The 26,272-nt window shown below is 40.7% G+C and overlaps 1 protein-coding gene across 3 annotated transcripts in view; it reads left to right on the plus strand.

The window, feature by feature from the left end:
* Positions 1-25,944, plus strand: part of LGR5 (leucine rich repeat containing G protein-coupled receptor 5) — a 121,442-nt gene extending 95,498 nt beyond the window's left edge. Inside the window, exons 5-18 of one of the 3 annotated variants that reach the window (XM_007111574.2) lie at positions 1,053-1,268; positions 3,196-3,267; positions 6,066-6,134; positions 7,518-7,589; positions 11,153-11,224; positions 11,373-11,441; positions 11,583-11,654; positions 15,003-15,068; positions 16,236-16,307; positions 19,618-19,689; positions 20,516-20,641; positions 21,659-21,804; positions 23,496-23,579; positions 24,784-25,944. In XM_007111574.2, coding sequence (XP_007111636.1) covers positions 1,053-1,268; positions 3,196-3,267; positions 6,066-6,134; positions 7,518-7,589; positions 11,153-11,224; positions 11,373-11,441; positions 11,583-11,654; positions 15,003-15,068; positions 16,236-16,307; positions 19,618-19,689; positions 20,516-20,641; positions 21,659-21,804; positions 23,496-23,579; positions 24,784-25,871 — 2,296 coding nt within the window. In that variant the 3' untranslated portion in view covers positions 25,872-25,944. The remainder of the gene's footprint in view (positions 1-1,052; positions 1,269-3,195; positions 3,268-6,065; positions 6,135-7,517; positions 7,590-11,152; positions 11,225-11,372; positions 11,442-11,582; positions 11,655-15,002; positions 15,069-16,235; positions 16,308-19,617; positions 19,690-20,515; positions 20,642-21,658; positions 21,805-23,495; positions 23,580-24,783) is intronic. The other 2 variants (XM_007111575.3, XM_007111576.3) reach the window with 2 other exon arrangements.
* The last annotated feature ends 328 nt before the right edge of the window (positions 25,945-26,272 follow it).

Here is a 26,272-nt window from a genome sequence, read left to right on the forward strand (position 1 = left end):
CGGGGCGCGAACCCGGTTCCCCTGCATCGGCAGGCGGACTCGCAACCACCGCGCCACCAGGGAAGCCCTCTTTCTTTAATCCTAGCTTTGAAAATGCAAACAAATGTGTGAGCCTTGAAAACACACTGGGAAAAATGAACGAGGGCTGTTGGATGCATAGCTGAATGTTGAGGGTTCTGTTGTTCATGCACCTTACAGGAAATTTCCATTTGTGTCTCTCTGGTCACTTCAGTATGAAAAGTTAAGGCATTGTCATTACAGCCATTGTTTATGTTGGATTTAGGGTGAAATAAATGTATTGCACTCCCTCTGCTGTGGCCCTGAAGCTGCAACAGCTTATTAACTAGACCTATTTTTAGATGTATTTCCCCATTTTAAAAAAAAACAATGGTGTGTAGAAAAAGCAAGCAAAACCTGGGAAAGCTGTTAATTTTACTATTCATTTACAATGTCAAGGAAAACAAACATCTGCTCAGTGCCTTTGGGTTCGGATGAGCAAGAAAGCCTGCAGGTTTAGGCTTTCCAGCACAATAGTAAGAAAAAGGGGGGCGGGGCACCTCCCTTCTCCCTGAGGCATGCCTCTGACAGCCTTGTAAAAATTACTTCGTCCCTTTCAAATACTGAAATAATCTTTTCCCAGAGCTAGTCAATAAGTATGTTTTGTATGTTCACAACAGTCCAGGAAAGTAACAGCATTTGTTTGTCTTGGGGTGGGAAGGAGGAGAGAAGGTGTCTTTCTTCTGGTGTCAGAAAGGGAAGCCAGAAGATCACGCTGAAACGTTATACCCCAGGGGAGGCCACTTCCTTGCCGGAAAGCATGTTAGCCACAAGGCTGGAAGAGAATCACGGCACCGTGGAATTTTACAGCAATGGTTCTACTCATGAGTGAGAAGAGGCTACCAGGAGAGGAGAAAGCTCCAGATGTCAGGGGGTCCTGAGGGCCCCGAGCCCTGTTTCACTCCTATTAATCGGCATATTGAGGTTTTCCTGCAAGGCGCACCTGTGCCTGGGCTTCGCGCTCCTCTTTTGCTCTTGCTTGCTTTCTTCCCCAGGCGTCTGGATGCCAACCACATCAGCTCCGTGCCCCCCAGCTGTTTCAGTGGCCTGTATTCCCTGAGGCACCTGTGGCTGGATGACAACGCTCTGACAGAAATCCCTGTCCAGGCTTTCAGAAGTTTATCAGCACTGCAGGCCATGACCTTGGCCCTGAACAAAATACACCACATACCAGACTACGCCTTTAGAAACCTCTCCAGCTTGGTGGTTCTGTAAGTTTTATTGATTTCTTTTCCTCTCTCTTTTAACAGTTTCTAAATTCACTGTAACACCTTGTAATTCACTGTAAGACCTTGACCTTAAACAGATAGCCCTTCAGACTTTGAATAGGGACATTTTAAGGGAGGGAAAACCCCCCAAAATGACTCATAAATGTTCTAATTGTGTAAAAGAATTAAACAGCATTTATCGAGCACCTGCCAAGGGCCAAGCACCGCTAGGCATTCAAAGATAACAAAATATGACCTCTGTCTTAGGGAAGCCATGGTGTATCGTACAGGTAATCACCACACTGTATGGTTAGTCCTGCGACCGAAGTTAATAAAAAAAAAAAATCCCTTATTTCTGATAATAACTTATAATGCCGGTCAAATTGAAATATGCCCTTCTTATTATTTAATAAGAACTTCGTTCTTGAACCCCTTCCAAGGGAACAGAAGCAAGGAATGAACCCTTGACAGCGAGCTATGCATTTGTATGGCTTTTTTCCTTTGAGGTCCAGATTTCACTATTTCAAGTAAATCAAAAAGATTCCCAAGTAATAGTTTGAAAAATAGTCAGTTCAAGAGTGTAGAAGGATGCCCCACGTGTATAACGTAAGAGTCAAAATCAATCCTGATATAGGACCACAGTAGCTGCTTGACAGCCTCTAAGAGCAGTTTGCGTGGTGACTTCGTGGAAGGCGTCTTCTGCACTATTTCTGGCTTTGCTCCATGCCCCACACCAGCCCATTGCTGTCTTCAATCATTCCACTTTTCCTGATGACACGTCAGTCTCTTGCACTGCGGTATATACTCCTTTGAGGGCTGGCCAGCATCTCATCCATCTTTTTAGGCTCCCCTCAACCCTCTTTCCTCATGTGTTGCATGTAAAAGATCCTCAATAAATGTCACAAAGATCTCACATGAAACCAACAGATATTTATTAGAATGAAAACCTTAGTCTGAAAGGATAGGACATGTGGGGTGATAGTAACAAATTTCTATACTGAATTTGACATACAAAGGTGATGCTTCTATCCCACCAAAATCTGGGTAGGTGCTTTAATTTTTCCCTCCACTAGAGGGAATGGATTTACAGAGATCCAGCTATTCTCTCCCCCCCCCCCCCCCCCCCCCCCCCCCCCCCCCCCCCCCCCCGCGCCCCCCCCCGCCGCCGCCTCTCCCACTACGGCAGCCGTCTCCACCGCCGCCGCCTCCACCACCACAGCCGCCGCCACCCCCCCCACCCGCCCCCGCCGCCAGTCCTTAAGCCCATTTTCCAAAAACCCCTTTGGGACTTGGTCCGGTTTTCAGTTATGCACACAGCCGTTCTCACTGGCCCTGACCTAACCGACTTAACCATTGAGCCAAAGATGATAATTAGAACCATTTATACTATGTCAAGATAACTACTCTCTTTGGACAGCCAAAAAATCTGATCCCCATTCTCTGTGGCTGAAATTGTTGTTTCCTCTTAACCTGTAGCCCCACCCTGGGAATGTAGCCATGATAAGCCATCAGCTTTAATAGAAAATGTGCTTAGTACACCTAGGACCTTCCTTCCATCCTCCATTTGTCAGTGTTGGTCAGAATCTCTATTTAGCATCCTACATCCCAAAGCCATACTGAACAACCTGAATTTACTTTTATCAGTCTCGTTGCTCACTCCGTGATTATTATACACTCCATGCTATCTCAAACCCGAAAGGTAAAACTGTGACTGCCTATTAAATTCTGGGGTATAGAATCATCTGTGGTAAGAGTGAACGGGGTAGATAGCCTTTAAAACAAACAAACAAAAACGTTAAACAAAGCATTTCTTATATATAATCAGTGCATTCTTTAGCATAAGTTTCTTTGGATTTCAGCAATCAAAATGTTGTGCCTAAGTTTCCATGTGCAGTGTGCCTTCATGACTGTCAGTAATGTTCTCCTGCAGGCATCTCCATAACAATAGAATCTATTCCCTGGGAAAGAAATGCTTTGATGGGCTCCACAGCCTGGAGACTCTGTGAGTTGACCTTTTATTTGTTTCCCTTTTTTCAGTGTTTTTATGACTATTCTGAAGGAATCAAAATAGCCTTAAAGTCAGACTTGCTATTTGGTTTGGTTAATTGCCTGAGCTTTAAACAGATACTTACAGTGGCTTCATCTTACCCCCCCCCCACACACACACACCCTACAGAGCTGAACAGTAAAACTGAGATTTTATTTTAATCTATCAAGAGTGATAAATTAGTTAGAATCATTATAAGCTAAATGAGATGTCCTCTACTGAGCAGTGACTGTTTGCTTAGGAATGTGTACTCTTGTCAAGGATCAGTTCCATATTGTCACTCAGGCTCACTATTCATGAGTCTGGTCCAACCCCCCGAATGAGAGGACGCAGAGTAGCAAATGCCAAACTCTGTCCAATCCGAAAGGAACAGGCGTCTCATTAGCAAATGGTGAAGCTTCCTGCTGAAGCAACTCAGGAGTCTACAAAGTAGTAACAGTAGTACATTTATTGAGTGGATCTCTAACCAATATTGTACTGAGCACTCAGCATACATTCTTTCAGTCACTCCTACAAGCATCCCATGAGAGCAGGTGCTACCATACCATTTTAGGCTCCAGTAAGGTTAAGTTACTTTATCAACACGACATAGCCAGTCAGCAGCATAACTGGGATTTGCTTCCTTCTCTAGTTTGACTCCAAAATCCATGCTTACCACTATACCCTACTTCCAAAGAGTGGGTCAAAACCTCAGTGCTGAGTTGGTATCTGTAATAAAAGTACATAGAGTCCAGCCAGCTGACCACCCAGAGCCACGGTGAAAACAGTTCTTACGGGCCTCCCCAGGGCTGAGCTGTTTCCTAGGGGAGGGGCTGCTCTTCATCGCCCTGTTGAGTAAGAGGCCTAATGAGGGTGCCATGACAGGCAGTGAGGACACTGTGTGTGCTGGGAGAGGAAGTGGTTCCAGCTGCGCCCTCCTCACCTCCATGTTTTTAACACTCAAGTGTAATAAGCCACACAACGCCGCTGAATCTACAACACTGGCTCTGACCAGGACTGCAGAAGGACATGACCAAAGACCACATCTCCTATGACTTTGGAGCCCTTGTTCATTTGCGTACAGAGCTTAGCACTTGGTACCTGATCTATTTAGCTTCTGACCAGATCTGGGTCCACTCATTTCCTGTGGGACCTAGCAGCTGTCCTTCCAGGGTTACTTAAGTCACTCTGTGCGTCCTCTTAGAAAGGAGGAATCATCCTCATAAGGAGAGGCCAAAGGTGAACTTGTCCAGGCAGGACTTTGAGGTCAACTTAGAGGCACAGGCAAGCTGTTCCCATCAGCAGCTTGGAAAAATTAGAACGTCTCCCTTATTTACACAAAGGCTGGGCTGGGGGATATTAGCAATGGATAGCACCTTCCAGTCCTTTTCAACACAACAGGAACAAAAAAACAAGACGGGCTTTGATAAGTATTTCCATAAAGAGTCTTCCCCACCAACCGACCCCCGGGCGCTTGAGGTAAGGACCCAGGATTGCAAATTCATGCATTACATGCATTCAGGGCAAATTCACGTGAGTCTCAATGTCCCCTCTTCCCTCGCCTTGCCCAGGGCTACAGAGGCTCAGTAGATTGGTTATTCCCAACCTCTTCCTTTCCCTCACTAGAAATCTAAGTAATTTATAAGGACCCAATCCTCGTTTAATCAAAACAGAGCATCTGGAGAGATTTACAAACAGGAAGAAAATTTATGTCCACAAAAGACACAAGTTTCCTGCCTGCTGTATAGCTTAAGGATGGTTTGTGCCAGACAAGTAGGAATCTTGATTCATGTTTAACTTGGTCAAATTATCTCTCTCTTAAAATTAAATAGCAATTCTTCCCCACAGAGGAAGATCTAACCACATCTGATTGCCTGACCAAAAGGTTCTTCTGCGTCATCTGGGAAATCTACCGTTCCCAGAGACAAGGAGGCAATTACTTTTTCATATGGAGATGTAGATAAACGGTGGAGTTTTAAGTCTATAAAGCGCTTGTGAGTAATGGAACTGAAAAGCCATTTGTGTCATAACAGATAGAGAAACGAATGATTTGAGATTGTTTGGCCATTCCGTCTCCATGCAGGAAGGATGATAGAGAGCCTTGCCTCACAGACCAAGGAAAACGTCACCCTTCGGATCTGAATCTTTATTTGTGACCGTGTGGAAATTCGAGACCTGAGGTCCTTCCCGAGAGTACCCTGTACCACATAAGCCTCTCCAAAAGCAGGCTATCATCCTGGACCTCAGGCTGGGAGAAAGACAGGAACTGTACCGGAGTCAGGAACAGAGCCACTCTCCTAGATGTCCTCTCAGGAGAGACTCTGAAAAGCAGTGGAACAAAGTCAGAGAATGGAGGAGGGGACCGGAAAGGGGATGTGGTTCAGGAGCCCCGAGGAGGGCACAGACTAGCTGGCAGCTTGGAGAGCGGGGTTCGGGTGAAGAGCTACAGCGGCCAGCCGCCAACACCTGGCCAAGTGTCCCTCCCGCTTGGACATTCACACTGCTGTATGTCCCCTCCCTTCTTTTAATGCCCAGTGCCATTGAGCCGTGACTCTTTGAAATTTCTCGTGACCAGTCTAATGACCATTTTAATGCAGATACTTGTGGAACGATGGTGGTCAGCCAACCAACAAAATCTCTCTTCATTAAGAAAAGGAATGAGAATTGTTATCAGTGATACTGGTCCATGGGAAGAGCATGTTAACGTTCCTTGTAAATGTAATATATATGAATTTTTAAGTGACAAACTGAACATATTATTTACTTATTTTCAGAGATTTAAATTATAATAATCTTGATGAATTCCCCACTGCAATCAGGACACTGTCCAACCTTAAAGAACTGTAAGTAGGACAAATTTAGTGGGAGAACTATTCTTTGTGAATTTATATTAAAATATGTTTGACTATTGCACCTAATACGACTTACTAGAAAAATTTAAAAGGTCATGTAAATAATGATTAACTACATCCAAAATATATTTTAATTTGCTTCTATCACCAACAAACGGCAGATAATCTTTTTTAAATTTGTAATGGATTTCTCCTACATATATATTAGAAAAAAGGATACTTATTTCTTTAAGCCATACTCTTTTCCTAAGCCACATTTTCCCAACATTTATATACGTTATAGGTTTGTAGAGAACTCTATCGGAATTCAGTTATTTGCTGAGCATTTCGAAAGACAAACTTTCCTAGGTTGCATCGGACTGGATGAACACAACATATGTGCCTAGTATAGTGCTAGATGCCCTCATACACATTATTTCATATTTTTTAATGTTTCATAAATCTTATTTAATTTTTAAAGAAACTCACCATTTTACTACAGTAAAGCGAACTTTCAGCTGTTAGGTTGCATATATTGTCTTTTATATACTATAATTTAAGTACTTTTCTTTGTACCTAAAAATATGAATAACCTATGTAATGTTCTAACACTTGGAAAGGAAAATAAACACAGAGCCTATTCTCTTGGCAGAGAGAAATAAGACACACAGCTAAAGGAGGTAGACAGCAGGCCTTGTTTATAAGAAAAAGCCTCTATGTGGTTCTGCCTCAGGAAACGCCACACGGGGGGCTTAGCTGGGAGGTCATCATTGTCTGGGTCCGGCAGCCCCAAGACTGCCATTCACCTCATTCAGCCACAGACCCACATAGACCAAAGACCATTGACTCTGCCCCTCTGCGAGCCAGACAACATTAGCACCGACAGATGAGAATCAATTTGTTATTACAGACTCACTGAGCTGGGGCACCTTTCTTCAGCTCAGGAAATTTTGTCCTCATAAGGAGATTACTTAAATCTCTACTTCACTGCAGCTTAAGTCAATTTTCTCTTCTCCTGGCTTTAAATGGGGTAAGGAGGAGTGATCATAATCCTCTCTCCAAAGATGGTTTCCTCTGTCTCAAGCTGTTATACCATGATGCTCTATTGGATATTAACAGATGGATTTTCTTTTTATAGCATTAGGTTGTAAGTTTCCATAAAGCACAGTTATTATTTTCAGATTCTTTGTTCCTCTTTCAAGATGACAGCTTGTGATATCTTTTTCTCCTACAGAGTAAGTGAGGGCACAAACGTTTCAAAATGCATAGAGGAATTTAACCTTATCCTCTAGTTACTAAAATTGTTGATTATTGCCACGGGTTTGGTGAGGGGACTATTAAATGATTTTACCCCACAGGTTATTTTCTATAAATTATCTTTTCTTCTCTTTCTAGAGGATTTCATAGCAACAATATCAAATCGATACCTGAGAAAGCCTTTGTAGGCAACCCTTCTCTTATTACAATGTAAGTAGCGATAGTTCTTTTCGATTTTTCTATCCTGCAATATAGCATGCATTGCACTTTTAAACATAATACAATAAATGTTCTATATTTGCCCAAGTTTTGTCTCGGTAGTGTATATGGAGATGTTTTGCTAAGTTTTAGCCAAATGCTGAAGCAATATTAGAGTTTCTTTTTCTTAGGACCTACAGTGTGCATTGCCTTATGCTTGGTATCTTCAAATGCCCTGTCTCACTTCACAATAATCTTATGAAATGCTTTTTGGCTTATCTCTATTTTCTAAGGAATAAAACTGATTTTTAGAGCATCAATGTCAAGGTCACCTAGTCATTCAGAACTTGAACCCAAGTATAGTAGAAACATAAATTATTATGTTCTCACCCCCAAAAAGATATATATGTGATAAACAGTTAATTATCTAGGTTGGGGGAAATCCATTCACAATGTATACGTATATCAAATCACCACAATGTAAGCTTTAAATGTACAATTTTATATGTCAGTTATACCTCAATAAAGCTGAAATATAAATACATACATACATACATTATTATATATGATAGAGGTCCTTTACTGCAAGGAGGGGGAGATGAGGAGACTACTGTTTTATGCTAAGTCTCTATACCCATTAATTCTCGAGTCCAAACACTGAGTTACATTTATACAAACTAGGATGTAATTCTAGAAAGGTGCATATGTTCTAGAAAGGTGTATATGAGGATTTATATGCCATAATGGCATAAGATAGAGTTACAACTTCAAAGTAGGATTAATTCTATGTTTCATATTTAGCACAAACAGAAAATGGATCCTGTGTAGGTACACATAGGAAGGTGAAAATATGTAAGTAAAAGGCTGGCTCTTAATTAAAAGACAACTGGCAGGTTTGGGACATAGTACTGGCCTAAGGTCATGGGTGAGGGGTCTGAAATATGGAGGAGGAGAGTAAGGACGACTTCTGCAAAGGACTCGAGGGCACTTCTTGGCAGATATTCAGTATCCTGTGCCAACTTGATTGAGAAGCTTTCTGGAGCCGTGTAGCATTTGTCACAAATGAGCTGGAATCCCAATTAGCCCTGACAACTGAGAAAAAAAAATACCATTCATCATTTCTGAAACGTTCTGACAGTATGTTGGCAAACTAAGGGGGTTAAAGTTTGTTGCCAGTAAACATTACTCATTAGAGAGTATTTACATACTGAGAAGTTGGCAGATTGCATTGCCTTTCTTTGCCCCTTCTTTCCTTGAAGCCACAGGCCTGGTTTTCTTAATCACCCTTTTGATATGTTAATACCCCTTGAAGAGGACTAACAGCCCCCAATATTTATTAGCACTTCTCTCCACTGTTTGCTGGCCTTGACTGTTTTCTCCCAGAAGCTCTTCTCTCCTTGCTTCTGCCTCCATGTCTATCTCTGTCACTACCGCCCCCGGCCCCTACTCCCCCCCGACTCAGATTTCTTTGCTTTCCTTGTCCATTGGCTACCCAGGCCTCATTTCTACCTCTGTAGTCCCCATCCTATCCATAACTTCTTTCCATCCCCTCTGCCACCAGCCCCTCTGCTGGCCATTACCTCTAGATTTCTACCAGTCTAAGGCTCACCCCGCTGCCGCTACCACTAGCAGAGTGCTCACCCTGGAAGCACAGCATCTATGTTGTCATTCTCTTGCTGTGAAACATACAGTCAGTGTTGTCTGTTTACATTAAATGCCAACTCCTTTCCCTGACAGTCTCAGCTTTCCACATGGCCCAAGCCAACCCTCCTGACCCATTCCTCAATTACCTTACGGCCATAACCCAGACCAACTAAGCTACATTCACAGAACAAATCCCTTCCTTTATTTCCTTTGCTCCTATGATTCCATCCCCTCACTATGCTTGTCGAAATTCTGTTTTCCAGGGTCTATTTCAAATGGCATTTTCATGAAGTTTTTCTTGACTTCATGAGAGAACTCCCTCCTGAGAACCCTATAGCTCTGCCTTGTGTTTGTGATACTTATGCCTTATGTACATAAGCATGTGTATTCATAGCTACCCATTGTACTTACATGCGTGCAGGTATATGAACATAATTACATACAAACAAGCATATAGTGTAGATAAGGGATAATGTAATATTCTGAGGACAAGTCCATTTTTAAATTGTAAGATGTATAGTCCTCCTATAATCGAAGAGAATGTAGAAAAAGAATATATGTGTATATATATATGCTTGAACCACTTTGCTGTACACCTGAAACTAACACGACATTGTAAATCAACTATATTTCAATAAAAATATTTTAGAAAAAGATTTATAATAAAAAGATGTACAAGACAAAACAAACAAAAAAGACCTATAGTCCAGCTCTAGCCCTTTCTCTTACCAGTTGTCTAATCGAAGGGAAAAGAAGAAGTCAGAGGGTGGGAGTGCAGACGGGGATTTGGCATGTTGAGTGACACCTATATCCCAGGTCCTGTGCCAGATGTTACATGTGCATTAGCTCTTTTAATGTGTACACAAACCCTACTACTAAGTATTATTACATTAGTTTAACAGATAAGAAAGTTGAAGCTCTGGGAGATAATGAACTTACCAAAGTATCTGAGCCTCAGCTTCTTCCTCCCAAAATGAGGGAAATAGTACCTAAGTGTCTATGCCATGGATCTTATAAAGTTGGCAGGTGGATTAATTGAGCTCTAGATGTGAAAATGCTTTGTCAACCAGAGAGTCATATCCCCTTATTTATTTGTTTTATCCCAACTGATTCCAAGCTTCTTTAGGGCAGGGACACCTTATCATTTTTATTCACATCCCCAGCATCTAGCATAATGCCAGGCACATAGTAGGTAGCCAATGACAGCCTCCTTAATAAATCAGTCTTTAAATGCAAGCAGTACCTACCCTCATCCTTTGAGCATAAGAGACACCAATAAATATTTGTTGAATTTAATTGAACTGGAAGGATGTCTCAGCTAAGAACTGTTTGTGGGACTCCATTGACCAGGCAGTTCAAATACCATTACACTGAAAACATCTGTAAAACAAAATATTTTTGAAGTTCTAATAAGGTCTTACCTTTTAGAGCAATCATTGATTTTTTAAAAGCTAATGTTACAAAAACCCAGAGTAGCAAATTTCCTCTCAAATAATTTGAAGGATCTTTTGTGTGTGTGTCATAAGATTTGACCAGAGGATATGACCCTCATGTAACTATATAGAACTTCATCTTTCTTTAGCTAATGATATAACTGCTAGCACCTTGAACTATCTTTTGCCACTCAATGGATAGTCCACAGATATTGGAGGCAGAGGAAGAGCTTTAAGTATAACTGTAGTCAGTTCACTTGCTTTTCTCCATAGGAGCTGACATTCATATCTGCCTTGCTGTCAGAAATTTTCAATTTTATGTAGTATGGATTTCTCACCAAAAGTCTCATAATATGAATGAAAATACTTTTGAGGTTTACCTGAAACCAAGTAATCAAAATTACATAAGTACATTGAAGGCATTTGTTGAAATTGTGAACAGGCATTCATTTGTCATTCAAGTTTTATACTAAGACGTTGGTCTTTGGATTTTTTCAGACATTTCTATGACAACCCTATCCAGGTTGTTGGGAGATCTGCTTTTCAACATTTACCTGAACTAAGAACACTGTAAGTGTTTATTTCTCTTACAGATCATTTTCCCTTTGCAAGGTTGCTGTGAAGACCAAATGAACATTTCAAGTGCTTTGAAATGGCCATAAAAATGACCCCTTCCTAGAATCTTCTCCCAGTAATACTCATGTACTCCTCCTTCTAGGACTTTGAATGGTGCCTCACAAATAACAGAATTTCCTGATTTAACTGGTACCGCGAGCCTGGAGAGTCTGTAAGTACTTGAGTAGGCTCTTGACTTTGCCCAGAACTTGCACTACCCTTCAAGCCTGACCAGTCTTAACACCAGTGAATCAAAATATGTCACTGTGTGATGCCTAAATACAAGAATGATGTCTGGTTTGTGTTTCAACAGGACTTTAACTGGAGCACAGATCTCATCTCTTCCTCAAAGTGTCTGCGATCAGTTACCGAATCTCCAAGTGCTGTGCGTGTCAGTAAAGCAATAATGTTGTGTAAAAGGGGGTAAAATGCCATACATTATTTCAATAATCCTTTAAAAGAGGAGATAGTTCTTTCCTTGCAGGTTTTCAGGAGGTCAGGCCTCCTTTGCCTGCTTGGGGCCAGGGAAGTGGCTCTCGGATGTGACCCTGGTAATAATGGCAACGTACCCGTTGTTTCCAAATCCCAAACAGTCTCCCATTAGAGTTTCAACTAGCACACATTTCCCTTCAGAAAATGGATATGAACAAGCCAAAATAACTTCATTGCCCCCAGCCCCAAATCCTCTGCAGAGCAGGAAAAAAAAAAAAAAGAAAATCATGGATCAAAAACCCAATATGGATGCCAAAATAAAATTATCAGACCCACACAGACCTTGATAAAGGCAACCAAACATTCTTCCGGTATAGTTGCTGGTACCACATGCTAATGTTTCATCAAATGGCTAAACAGCTTGTATATGTTATTTCTGTTGACTTGGGGCTTTTTTCCTCTGCCCTTCCCCCATTTTACAAAAAGTAGTTTATAGGAATTGGAAGAGCCTTGTTCTGACCTTCCATGTTCAGCCTCCCCCTTCAACGCCCTGTGATCATCTTCTCAAGCGCTGCTGGGATGTAGTGAAAGCACCTTTAGTCTCTCACATGGCTCTGTTCTCACATGGCAGACCTCTGCGGCAGTTGAACGCCTGTGATTCCACCACAAGCTTTCCAGGTAGCAGAGCTACAAGCAGCTCTACAAATGTTAAGTGGAAGAATGGGAATATTCTTCAGTGATTCTGCCTTCCCCTATCCCCAGCCCACTATGTCACTTTCAGGCCGCAGGTGCTCAGTGATAGGAGTTGCAATAAACCACATAACAGCCTTAAAGTCAGTCATTCATGTATAAAGGAAGGGGGTCAAGAGCAAGTCTCCTCTTCTTCACCTCATATCTCCCTAGAAGGCATAGATACAGGTGAGGAAAGAGAGAATTAGGGAAGTAAAGTACATCTGTCAAAATCACACTGCAAGAAAGTAGCAGGGTTCGAATTCAAATGCAGATGGTTTGATTGAAGAAGTGGGAGAACAAGTATAGACACCAGGTGGTGGAAATCTCAGGAGCCGTCTTCGAATTCTGCCCACCACACCCAGAATAAGTATAATTATCCTCATTTCTTCAGGAAGCTGGCTCAGTAACATGACCAGGAGTTCACATACTGTAATAATAAGTAGGGAGCCAGTATTTAAATCGCATCTGTCTCCAGTGTGTCACACAGCGAATGGTAAACCACCCGGGTCTAAAGCTGCATACACGGAGGCTGACTGGCAAACTGATTAAGAGCAAAAGCTCTGGGGTCTATTTTTCTGGTTCAAATCCGGCCTCTATGCTATCCCGGTATCTTGAGCGAGTTATTTATCCCTTCCGGGGCTCCATTTCCCAACCTATAAAATAGGAGATGTAGCCACTTCCTTCAGGGGATCGTCTTGAGGATTCAATAAGTTACTACACGTCAAACACTTATACCAGCACCTGGAGCACTGTAAACTCTTCGACCATGTTAGCTCTGATCATCGTCTTTCTCACTTCCTTTACACCATTATTGTTTCCTGGAGTGGAAACCTAGAAAGGCCCGAAAGACGGCAACTACATTAATGGCAGTATCCGGCCACTTTCAAAGCACGTCAACCTGTAGCGTTGATTTGTTCTTCACAACAAACCTGCAAGATCAGCAAAGCAAGTATCTTCTCATTAAAGAAGAGAATTGAAAAAGACATCAATGCTTCGTCCAGCATATCAACGAAGTAGAATTAAAGTTGAGAGTAGAACCCCAGGTCGTGACCTTTACTCCACTCTGCTTTATGTTCTGGAAGTACAGGTCTGAGAGCTAGCTCTCTTCCTTTGGCTGCGTCATCCACTGAGTAGCTGTTACATGGGGCGATGTCACTGTACATGAGTGATTTTGCCTCCAAGTTGCTTCTTCTCCATGGGAATGACTTGACTGTGTGTGGCTTTCCCCACTTACTAGCTGGTGATCTTAGTCTTTGCTTTGTATGGAATCAACACAAATGTTTCCTTCATAAGGTGACCACAAGGATTAAATGAAATAATTCAGGTCAAGCTGTAAACATAGTGTCTCTATGTAAGAAGTGCTTGATCAATGTTAGCCATGAAAATCATTAGGTAATAGGTAGGAAGGTGGTGACACTGTGTCTTTATGTAGAAGAAGGTTTCATGTACCCTCTACTAAGAACTACACAGGAAGGATTGTTCCCCTTACTGTCTGTGGAAATGAGTGAACCAAATTATTATCAGCTTTGATAATATGTGTGTCCATTTTATCACATTCACTACTTTCCAAAAATACACACCATATTGTTAATTAGCTGTATTTGTGCATAGGTGTGGGGCATTTTTGTTTTGTTTTGTTTTGGTTTGGTTTGGTCTTTCAAATCTCTAGTGTAAACTACAAATTTGTGTTTGCACACAGCTTTATCTGAATTATTCATGTGTAGTAAATTGAACTGTATTTCTACTTAAGTTCTGTTTATTCAATAAATGTAAGATAAAGTGATCAATTTCAAAAATAAAGTAATTTAAAATCCTCTCAGAAAACTATGGATTTTTCAGTTGCATAGTGGTGATCTGGTTTTAAGAATTAGAATCAGGCATGAAAGTGAGTTAGTTGATTAGCTGATAACTTTTAAAACATGAGGCAAGATTTTATATATATTTATATATATATATATATATATATATTACTTTATCTACCAGCTTTCTTTTTTAAGCTTTCTGCAAATTACCATGGCTTGTTTTAGATTAGTTATATTATACTATAAATATGTCCAGATGTTTTTGTTATTCCGTAATTTGTTGAGTTTTGGCTGAAGACTTTCTTAGATTCTTTTTCCCCCCTTGTAATGATTGATTTCAAAGTTAGTGCTATGTTTTGAATTGTTGTTGGGATTCTTTTTCTGTTGATTAGAAAAGAACCAACAATGATTCTGTTAGCTGCAGCTCTTAGAAACAGAGGCACAATTATTTAATTTAATTTGTACTCATTTCTGTAAGATAATAGCTAGAACATTGTAGATCATCACTAACAAAACATAAATAAATTCATTAAGTAAATTATTTAAATCAATTAAAGAAGTATAACAGTTACATTTCAGTTGACATCTGAATCTGACTGCTTAATCTAATAATGCCTATGACTACCTGCTGCACATCAGGGCTGGGGAAAAGTTCATAGTCTGCCTTTGGGAGCTAGATCATCGTGGAGGGGAAAAGAGAGCAAAAGCATGTTTCCTTACAATTAATATGTAACAGATTTTTCCCTTTTGTACCTTCTGTTTTTCAGAGATCTATCTTATAACCTGCTAGACGATTTACCCAGTTTTTCAGTCTGCCAAAAGCTTCAGAAAATGTATGTCTGTAAGAGTCTCTAAGTCACCTAGCGAAAACCAAGAGCCAAAACTCACATTTCCAGGGGTCATTGGTTTGCTTACCCTGTGGTTCACTGGGGAGACATGTGATGCTTTCCCTTCTTACACACAGGAGCTGTGACTGCATAGGATGTCTGTAAAGTTGGGAGATATACACGATATTATTTTACCATGCATTATACTATAAGTAAGGCATTTATTATGTTGTGTTTTTTTTTTTTTTTCCTAACCTGGTATAGTAATGAACTGGGTTTATTTGAGCTTTGGAACTTTTTTTAACTTACACCTCCAATGAGTGGCATTATTTTTGTTTTGTTTTGTTTTTTTCCTGAACACAAGTGAAGCTCATATGCATGGCATTATGTTTTAATATGGGGGTACTTGAGTTTGTTGGTATGTTCGCTTCACAATAGTAACCTTCACGGGAATTTCCTGGCCGTCCGGTGGTTAGGACTTGGCCCTTTCACTGCGGGGGCCCAGGTTTGATCCCTGGTCTGGGAACTAAGATCCGGCAAGCCGTGCGTGCAGCCAAAAAAAAAAAAAAATTTCTATTCTAAACCACAATAGTAACCTTCAGAAGAGGTGCCATATTAGTCATATTTCAGGTGCCATTGATGCTACTTATGCATGAAACATTTTAGAATTCCTCTCTTGAAATTGCCTTCTCCATAAAACATCAGCGTTGTTGCTTTATAGTCATGCTTTGGTTTTGGTCAAAACAATATTAACCATCTATCCTTTTCTGCTTAATTTTTCTCCTAATGCCTTTGGGTGAGGAAAGGAGGGGAAAAAAATCCACTTTGAAAGGTAAAGACTTGACACTCCTGAAGACCCTCCAAGAACATAAGAAAGGCTCAGAAGGCAGAGAGAGGCATCCTCAAGGTGTTTGAATGATGTTGGCATTTGGAATAAACCTTCAGATTCACCCAAAGGGAATAGCTGCTTTGAAAGAGAGGCAATACTTTTTTATGTGGACAAATTGCAGTGTTCTTTTTTAAACAAAAAGAAATTTTTCTCAGTGTCACTTCGTAGTCGTAGTTCATGTGTTCCTGTGACTGAGGGCAGGTAACCCCTCTGTAAAAGTTCTCTGAAGACTAATCTTTGAAACCTGTGGCTCCGAAATGAATCTTTGGAACCTGTCATTTCAGAGACCTGCGACATAATGAAATGTGTGAAATTCGAGCCAACACCTTCCAGCAGTTGTTTAGCCTCCGCTCTCTGTGAGTACTCTCTCTCAGCAGCTTCCCCAACATCGAGCACTTTTTATCTCTTTCGGGTCTTCCCCTAATATTTTCTTTTCATGGTATACTTGTATTGTTGGGCCTTTGTGCATGCATCTGCTAGGAGAAGGTAAATATTTTGCTCATGGTCATTTCCAGGAACAGGTTCAAAAGCAGTAAATTTGCAATCTGCTCTCTGCCAGTCAGCAGACATGAAACTCTGATAAAGAGGAAGGAGGCCAAGCTATTGAACAGCCTACAAAATGTGTTTCTCTTCCTAGCTGGGAATTGGCGGAGATTGTTCTGCTTGCAAAACTGGGGTGACCACACAGTTCTTCCTGCCTGTTTTTCTTTCCTGGTCAAACAGTTTTTCAATGTGAGTCTCTCTAAGTGCTTAAGAATCACCTGGAGGTGACTGTAAAAAATGCAGAGTCCAGGATCTCACCTGCCTCATGAGTTAGACCCTCTGGAGTAGGGCCTGAGAATCGGTATTTTAACAAGTACACTAAGGTTTAAGCACAGCTGTCCTGGAAAATGCTTCTGTCGCTCAGACGACGAAGATTTGTAAATATTAAATTCCATTTTATGATTGAAAATACCATATATTTGACATATATAATAGATATTAATATATTATATAAATGTATAATATATTATATATTAATATATACTATAATAGATTATTATATATATTAATATATATTGAAAATACCATAAATACCGCTCCACTCTGACGTGCTTTGCACATTCTGTGCTACAGGACTCAACACTCAGCACTGTCATCAGGTAGACCACACAGTACCTGAAAATACCATATATTAACCAAAAGTTTAAAAAAACCGGTAACAGATTTTTTGTGCGTGACAGATTTTTTTCCATCCCGAAACCGGATTTCAGTGTAATTTTGGTGAACGATGACAATATGTAATGTTTAAACTGCAGGATGTTGTTAAAAACCCTTTCTTTCCTAAAGTTTTTCTTAACATTTAAGAGACTGTACCTTCATAAAATAATCATTCCTCAAAACATTTGTTTTGTGTGTGGTACGCGGGCCTCTCACTGTTGTGGCCTCTCCCGTTGCGGAGCACAGGCTCCGGACGCGCAGGCTCAGCGGCCATGGCTCACGGGCCCAGCCGCTCCGCAGCATGTGGGATCCTCCCAGACCGGGGCACGAACCCGTGTCCCCTGCATCGGCAGGCGGACTCTCAACCACTGCGCCACCAGGGAAGCCCCCTCAAAACATTTTAAATTCACCTGGGAGAATCACTTTCTCCCAAAAATTCACTTTCAAAACCATCTTGCTCTGAATTTTTTTTTTTTTTTTTTTTGGTGGCCATGGCTCACGGGCCCAGCCGCTCCGCGGCATGTGGGATCTTCCCGGACCAGGGCACGAACCCGTGTCCCCTGCATCGGCAGGCGGATTCTCAACCACTACGCCACCAGGAAAGCCCATTGCTCTGGATTTAATTGTGTTGCCCTTTCCTTACTTTTGGTCTAAAATCAGCTTGTGAAGTTCTTAAACTTTTTAAAATAAATGTGAAACAAAGATATCGTACACTACCTAGTTTTATTACCTGCCTTATTCACCAGGTTGGCGTTCTGGCTGTTCCCAAAAGTTAGTTCTTTTTCAAATATATCAAAGGTTGATATATTTGATAACACTGTGTTATACAATTGAAATTTGCTAAGAGAGTAGAACTTAAATATTCTTCACCAAAGACCTATGGAATCACTCTCCTAGATCACTGTCATCACCCTCCTTACGGACTTTCCACCATCAGTCTTTACGCATTTATCTCATTCTCCAAAGAGACTCTTTCTCAAGTAGAAATTGAATCATGTTACTTCCCTGCTTCAAAAATCTTGTTATTCCCCTATTGTCTTCAATACCAAAACCAAACTTCCAAGCACTATCCTTCAGAATCTGATTCCAACACCCTGGAACACCTTCATCTCTCACCCACCAGTTCCCAGTCCCTTGACACATGGACCATTGTTTCTCCTGGTCCTGTTGCCCATTGGATTCCTCCCCACTCTTAACTTGCCCCTGTCCATCCCATAAGAACAACATCTCCTGTCTCTGAGCCCTCTCCACTCTGATGTGCTTTGCACATTCTCTGCTACAGGACTCAGCACTCAGCACCGCCATCAGGTACACCACGCCCTACCTGAAAACCACAAGAATTTTTTCATCTCCTTATCCCCAGCAACTAGTGCAGATGGCAGGGCTTGCAGCCCTCTCTGGACACGTATTTGATGAGCAGCTCAACAGAAGACAGTCTCTTACTCAATTCCCATTTGTAGATTTCCCACTCCTTCCATGCCATTCCTTCCCCTCGTTAGCTGGAATTTTCTTTTGTTCTGCGATCGATCGATCGATGAAAGGAGCAAATTAAAAAGGCTTCCAGTTTTCCCCAGTTCAGGGGCCTTTCAAATGAGAATGTAAATGTTCTGTGAATACCATTTATCCTAGAAAACTCAGGGGGCCCAACACCATGAATAAATTACTTATCTGTGCTAGAGAAAAGTTGACGGTGATCACTTTCAGTTTCCTCAAATGTCTACACTTTAGTTCCCTTATGAGTTATGAATTTTAAAAATACAAATTTTAAGTTCATTGCTCTTTTTTTAAAATGTGGAAGTTCTTATTCCTGTAAAATTATCTACATTTCATTACATATATGTCTGTGGAGGGAAGGGGTGAGTGAATTTTATTTCTCAATAAATTGTAGATTTTGTTATCAAAGGCTTTTATTTCCAACATATGCTAGCCCCTCTCTTCTTCATTTCCCAGTTAAGAATTAAATGTCCATTCTCTTTACTGGCAATTTTTTTGAAAGTATCTCTGTGTTTCTCTTAAGGCCTGACATACGTGGACAATGTACACAAATTTTTGTTGAGTTTCATTACATATCCGGGGACATTTTATAACTTAAAATTTACTTGCCTGTCAGAGGAAGAGCCTCAGAAGTTCCTGTCTCTTCCAACTCCCTGACCCCCACTCATCTTAGAAATGCCCTAATAAAATTTTACAACCATGTTAAAGTCAACTTTTTAGCAAGAAGAGAGTAAAATCTAAAGTATCCACCTGAAGGATTTTCCTGGATTGATTTAAACAAGGTTGCTTTAAAATTCTCTCTTTCATCATTTTATACTATTAATATCTGCATCTGAAAGATGATTTGATAGTTAACTGCTCCTGTCCTGAATGGAAATTACATTTTGTTAGAAGAATGAATATATATGGTAAAACTTCACACAGTCTTCTTTTATATAATCCTCTCACTTGCCTTTTTTTTTTTTTTAATAGGAATTTAGCTTGGAACAAAATTGCCATTATCCACCCCAATGCATTTTCCACTTTGCCATCTCTAAGAAAGCTGTGAGTATTTCATGACTTGTTTATGGCATGTCTTTTAATAATTGGGCCCCATCTGATTAATCAAAAATGTTGGTTTTGCTGAAAAAGCCTGCAGTGCACAGAATGCCCAGCTCTCAGTGTCTCCTGCGCTGGAGCTGGATCACACCAGAATAGAGCACCTCACTTCCCATCCCCCACCCCTCCAAGGCCATGTGCGTCCTTACGTGGATAAATGACAATCTGGGTGACAGCTGGTTCTGGCTATTGAGGTGAAATTTTCCATTTTTGCTGAGCCATCAGGTGGAATGGACTAAGACATCAGTTCAGTTCTAAAGGTCTTTCATTTTACAGTTTGCCATCTTGACTAACAGAAAATCTTCCTGTCCATTTTTTCCCTCCCTTTCCACCTCTTGCTCCTTCCTCTCCCCTTCTCCCGTGTCTCAGAGAGAAAGAAGGAACTGGTCAGACAGAAGTTATGACGAGAAGGAAGAAAATAAACCCCCAACAATGTTTTCCCCCTCACCCCTAACTTGATCTAGTCAGCACCACTTTTCAAATTACATGTAGCACCCTCCACTTGATTTTCGATATCCCCATCTGGCAAAATTAAGCTGAATGTAGAAATTACAATTTGGGTGTGATTAAAACATTTTTCCTCCTGCAATTCTGATTGTAAATAGAAGAGTTGTCAGGAGCTAAAACCAAAATGGTTCCTTTTACCATTAAGAGGAAGGACCCTGCTTAGAAGTTTTTATGGAGCAGTTTAATCATCTTTAGGTTGCTTTTTTAACATAATCGTTTTATGCTAACACAGACTAAAAGCCAATTGTTGTTTGATGTTTTGCAGGGACCTATCATCCAACCGCCTGTCGTCTTTTCCTGTAACTGGGTTACATGGTTTAACTCACTTAAAATTAACAGGAAATCATGCCTTACAGAGCTTGATATCATCTGAAAACTTTCCAGAACTCAAGTGAGTTTGTCATTAAAACTAATAAGATACATTTGTGGTCATGTGAAACAATAGACGTGTTATAGTGGTTTTCAAAATTTATGGGACTCTTTTGAATTGCATTTCATGCCTTCAAGTCCCTCACCCCTGGGGCATTGTTAGGACAAGCCCTGGAGTGGGAGAACGTGTCTTCCTGACCACACTTCCTTCCTTCTTCAAAGATGCCTCCTGGAACCACAGAGTTCATGGAAAGAGTTTGAAAACCATTGATCCGTGAGATACAAACTAGGACATGTAATTAAATAACATTATAACATAATTGTACTCCTGTTGACATGTTTAAATTCGTCTTGCTTATGTATATGTTCTAATAAAATGTACTAAATTAATATTTGTTTGAGGAAGTAATGCTCTTTAAAACCTGTTACACTTATTAGTGATAAAGTCCCTTGAAAGATTTTATATATATATGTATATACACATATATATATTCTGTATATATATTAAACCACAGTACTTTTTACATACTTTAAAACCATAACCCCAAAAGAGAGTTTAGAAAATAAGAGAGGAAGAAAAGTCTACAAATACCCTTAAACAAAGTTTAATGTTATTTCCTTCCAGATTTTGTTTCCAATGTATTTTTAATTGTTAGAATCACAGTACGTATACAAACTTATATCACCTTTGTGTCACTTTATGTTATGTCATACCATAAGCGCTTTTTAATGGTGTTACAATTTTCCTAACAATCATTTTTTAATGTTTTTATTATGGAAATTTTCAAACACAAAAGTAGAGAAAATAATATATCCATCACTCAACCTCAGCAACTGTCAACATTTCATGGCAATAATTTTTAATAACTCCGTTGTTATGAATAGCACTGTAATCAACATCTTTATGCACATAGTTAATATTTTAGATTACTTATTAAGGCTAAAATCCACAGGCAGAATTATTAAGTGAAAGATGAGCACTGTATTTAACAATCTATTTCTTTAAGTGTGTGTTTTGTTTGATTTTGTTCATTCAAAGGGTTATAGAAATGCCTTATGCATATCAGTGCTGTGCATTTGGAGTATGTGAAAATGTCTATAAAATTTCTAATCAATGGAATAAAGGCGACAACAGCAGTGCAGATGACCTGCATAAGAAAGATGCTGGAATGTTTCAAGTTCAAGGTAAGAGCTGCTATGTCACTGTGATGAAATTGTGTCTGAACGGGGCTTGAAAAGTCATCGAGCAGATCATCTGAACTCCAAACGAGTCCCTGTGTAATCACCCCGGCAAGTTGAGAATCAATCCCACTTTTTAAAGATTCTTAGAGAAAGAGAAAACTCCTTTAGGATTCATTCTAAAAAGTCATCTTTTCTCTAAGGATTTCTTAATACTTATATTTACAATTAGATCCCTTTTAGCACATATTGTCCTCAGGGTAAATATTAAAATTGATTATCAATATTTTCATAAACTTTTATGAGGGCCTTATCCCTGTGGATAACTTTTTCAAACATGCTTCTGCGCTTTTTTCTCCAGAAAATACAATCTATTTTTATTCTTAAACCCCAGTGGGGAGTGGAGGATATAGACGTTTTTAGATGCCTCCATATTTCAGCAGAAGGGCTTAAGAATCCAACTTCTTATCCAACTAATCCTAAAACATTCTCCCCACCTACCCCCCACAAGGCTAGCTGTCAGGAAAGTGAAACGAGATAATGTCTGTAAAGCACTTGGCTTTCCTTGAAGCAAGACCTGACTTAAATAGACAACAATGTACCTCAAACCACACCTGTGGTAATGAGGCAGTGCTCTGGGCAGCCCCCAATTTCCTTTCCCTGCCAACCTTGCAAGTTTGCACAGAGTCTAAATAGACTGGCTTTTCTTCCTTTGGGTCTTAATGATATGTTGATTCCCAAGCAAGTATGATTCAGTCTGCACATTATCTTAACTTTTCTTCCTGCACACAGATCTGATTAAGGAGCTGATATTATAGTCCTTGGCTTTTTTATTTTAGGCTACAGCATACGTCTTGCTCTTGTTCTCGCTTTCATTTTTGCTTTTTCTGCCTCACCCACCCTAATTTCTACTATATTTATTCACCCCCCCCCAAAAAAAAATAATTAGAGTGTCTACTGTGTGCCAGGCACTGTTCTATGCCCTAGAGGCACACAATGAACAAGAGAGACAAGGTTCTTCGTGGAGTTTATTTTCAAGGACAATGATTCGCAACCCTGGTCCATATATTGTAATCACACAGAAGCTTTTAAAAAACACTGGTGCCCAAACCTCACACCAGACCAATTAAATCAGTAAGTGTGTTAGATCACAAAACTCCTGTTTCATGGATAGCTAATCCAAGCACCAAGCAGTTACTTGATTTGTCCTCTGTTACGCAGAATTCCCCAGAAAGATTGAAACTTACTAATCCTCCCTCTTGTACTCAGAGAACACAGCTCAGAACATTTGCACTATAGCCATCTAAGTGTTAGAAAACTGGATAAAGTGGTTCTTCCACTGAATGGAGAGGCCCACGCTCTCTCTCTAATTTAGGTCAGTGCAATTTGGGGCCATCGTAAGCTCCAGGGAACAAGAACAGAATGAGAGAGCTTCGACGTTATGACAGGGAGTCCAGGGTTACTGTACCTTGCCCCCAGTTCTGCTGAAATACTGTCATATAGTAGCTTGAGTAGAACATCCCAAAGCAATTTTATAATAGACTTGCAGGAAAGCCCAGGGAAAAGTGGGAGGTCTGACCCTCAGTTCCCTTTGTGACATTTCATGTCTCCAGGGCAATCCAGGACTCTCCTCCCTGGAAGTTGGTCTCTGAAAAGAGAGACAGAACTAATCATTCCAGAACTTCTCATTCCTGCAGATGAGCGTGACCTTGAAGATTTCCTGCTTGATTTTGAGGAAGACCTGAAAGCCCTTCATTCGGTGCAATGCTCACCTTCCCCAGGTGAGAAAGGCATCAGAACTGCTCAGCAGCAGTACCCACCCTTAACTCTGAGGCCATCAGGGACATTTGGCTACACTTCAAGGCAAAAATCTGTGCCACCTTTGCAGCTCATCAATATCCCACCCCATGGGGACCTTTAAAATACAAATGTTCGTTCCCTGGAGTTGGTCTCCATTCATAAATAGGATTTTTGTAGGAGACTTTTGATTCAGATTAATGGAAATTAAAGAACCAATCTTATAGTTAGAAGTAGTTGTAATTTTAAAAATAATATTAGCTATTTAGTCTGGTATGCAACAGTCTTGCTTCATGTAATCACTGATTTTTGACAGTGATTTCTTGTAAGTCTTCTCTAAATAGCTCTTTGGTTAAAGCAAATAATAGTTTTAGAGATAAGTAAAAACTATATTATTCACTTAATTGTTTGTCCCATTCCCTGAAATAGGATAGACCAGTTGGAAAAAAAAAAAAGACAGCTGGGGAGAGTTGATATTTTATTTTCAACAATTTGATGGTTCCTTGCTCCTAAACATCAAATGTCAATCTAAACCTAAGACAACATTCTCATGAAATGCACCTTCATACTTCCTCTTCTAACATCACTGAGTATTTCCCTAGGATTCTCCTTCCCTGTTTACGGAACCTTTTTTGAAGCATTCTGGATAAATACCATAAAAAGCCCAGGAGGGACTTCCCTGGTGGTCCAGTGGTTAAGACTTCGCCTTCCAATGCAGGGGGTGCGGGTTCAATCCCTGGTCTCCCTGTGGGCAGAAAAGATCCCACATGCCTTCAGACCAAAAAAACAAAACATAAAAAAAAAAAACAGAAGCAATATTGTAACAAATTGAATAAAGACTTTAAATATGGTCCACATCAAAAAAAAAAACTTTATTAAAAAACAAAAACCAGAGATCTGACTTGTTACCTGGCCCTCACACTGCTGTATTTGGGGGACCTGAATCCAGTGATTTAACTCCCTGGCTCCATTCCTCTGGGCATAGCTTGAAAATCTGGGCACCTGGTATACTCACCTTTACATTAAATAGTGGTTTAATAAAGTGGAAGCCATAAGGGAACTGTGTGTTACCATGGCTGTTACTGGTCTCTGTCTCTTGGTATCCTAATAAGAGAAACAAAGAGGTAATTTGGCAAAAGTTGTGAACCCTAATTTGATACCCAGTCTTTTTCTTCCTTGGACTTCTAGGCCCTTTCAAACTCTGCGAATACCTGTTCGGTAGCTGGCTGATCCGCATTGGAGTGTGGACCATAGCAGTTTTGGCGCTGACGTGTAATGCCCTGGTGACCTCAACCGTGTTCAGAGCCCCTCTGTACATTTCCTCCGTAAAACTGTTAATTGGGTTAATAGCCGTGGTGAACATGCTCACGGGGGTCTCCAGTGCTGTGCTGGCCGGCGTGGATGCCTTTACTTTTGGCAGCTTTGCGCAGCACGGTGCGTGGTGGGAGCAGGGGGTCGGCTGCCAGGTCGTCGGGTTTTTGTCCATTTTTGCTTCGGAATCCTCGGTTTTCCTGCTTACCCTGGCAGCCCTGGAGCGTGGGTTCTCTGTGAAATGCTCTGCAAAATTCGAAACGAAAGCTCCTTTTCCCAGTCTGAAAGCAATCGTTGCGCTCTGCGCCCTGCTGGCCGTGACCATCGCCGCGGTTCCCCTGCTGGGCGGCAGCGAGTACAGCGCCTCCCCGCTCTGCCTGCCGCTGCCCTTTGGGGAGCCTAGCGCCACAGGCTACATGGTGGCCCTGGTCTTGCTCAATTCCCTTTGCTTTCTCGTGATGACCATTGCCTACACCAAGCTCTACTGCAATTTGGAAAAGGGAGACCTGGAGAATATTTGGGACTGTTCTATGGTGAAGCACATTGCTCTGTTGCTCTTCACCAACTGTATCCTTTACTGCCCGGTGGCTTTCTTGTCCTTCTCCTCTTTACTGAACCTCACATTCATCAGCCCTGAAGTAATTAAGTTTATCCTTCTGGTGATTGTCCCCCTTCCTGCATGTCTCAATCCCCTTCTCTACATCCTTTTCAATCCCCATTTTAAGGAGGATCTGGGGAGCCTGGGAAAGCAAACCCACTTCTGGACAAGATCGAAACACACAAGCCTGACGTCTATTAACTCTGATGATGTTGAGAAACAGTCCTGTGACTCAACCCAGGCCTTGGTAACCTTCACCAGTGCCAGCAGAGCCTATGACCTGCCTTCCAATTCTGGGTCACCACCAGCTTGTCCGATGACCGAAAGCTGTCATCTTTCATCTGTGGCATTTGTCCCATGTCTCTAATTAATATGTGAGAAAAAGTTTTCAAAAGTTGAAAACCCAAAAATGTGAGGTTGAGTATATCAGAGCAGTAACTTAAAAGAGCTGAGTTGAAACTTGATTTAAAAAAAAAAACCTCTCAGTGTCAAAAAGCTGATAAATATTGATACAAGAGAGTGAAAAATAAGTCTAAATGCTGCTTATATAACTCGTTCAGCTATATAACTCAGTCACACTCTTCAGGTAAGCCTAAAATATATATAAATATTTAAAAAACAGATTGAAATGTTCAAAAAATTCTCCATGATTTCAATTGAATTCTTTTTCAACTCACTTGCTTACGAAAGGGGTTTTAAACCAGAAAACCCCTTCATATATGGTTGGAGATATTAGGAAAATAAGAGTTTTTAAATGGCCTACATTAC

Source organism: Physeter macrocephalus, chromosome 6 (assembly GCF_002837175.3).
Source record: "Physeter macrocephalus isolate SW-GA chromosome 6, ASM283717v5, whole genome shotgun sequence".
NCBI classification, from domain to species: domain Eukaryota; kingdom Metazoa; phylum Chordata; class Mammalia; order Artiodactyla; family Physeteridae; genus Physeter; species Physeter macrocephalus.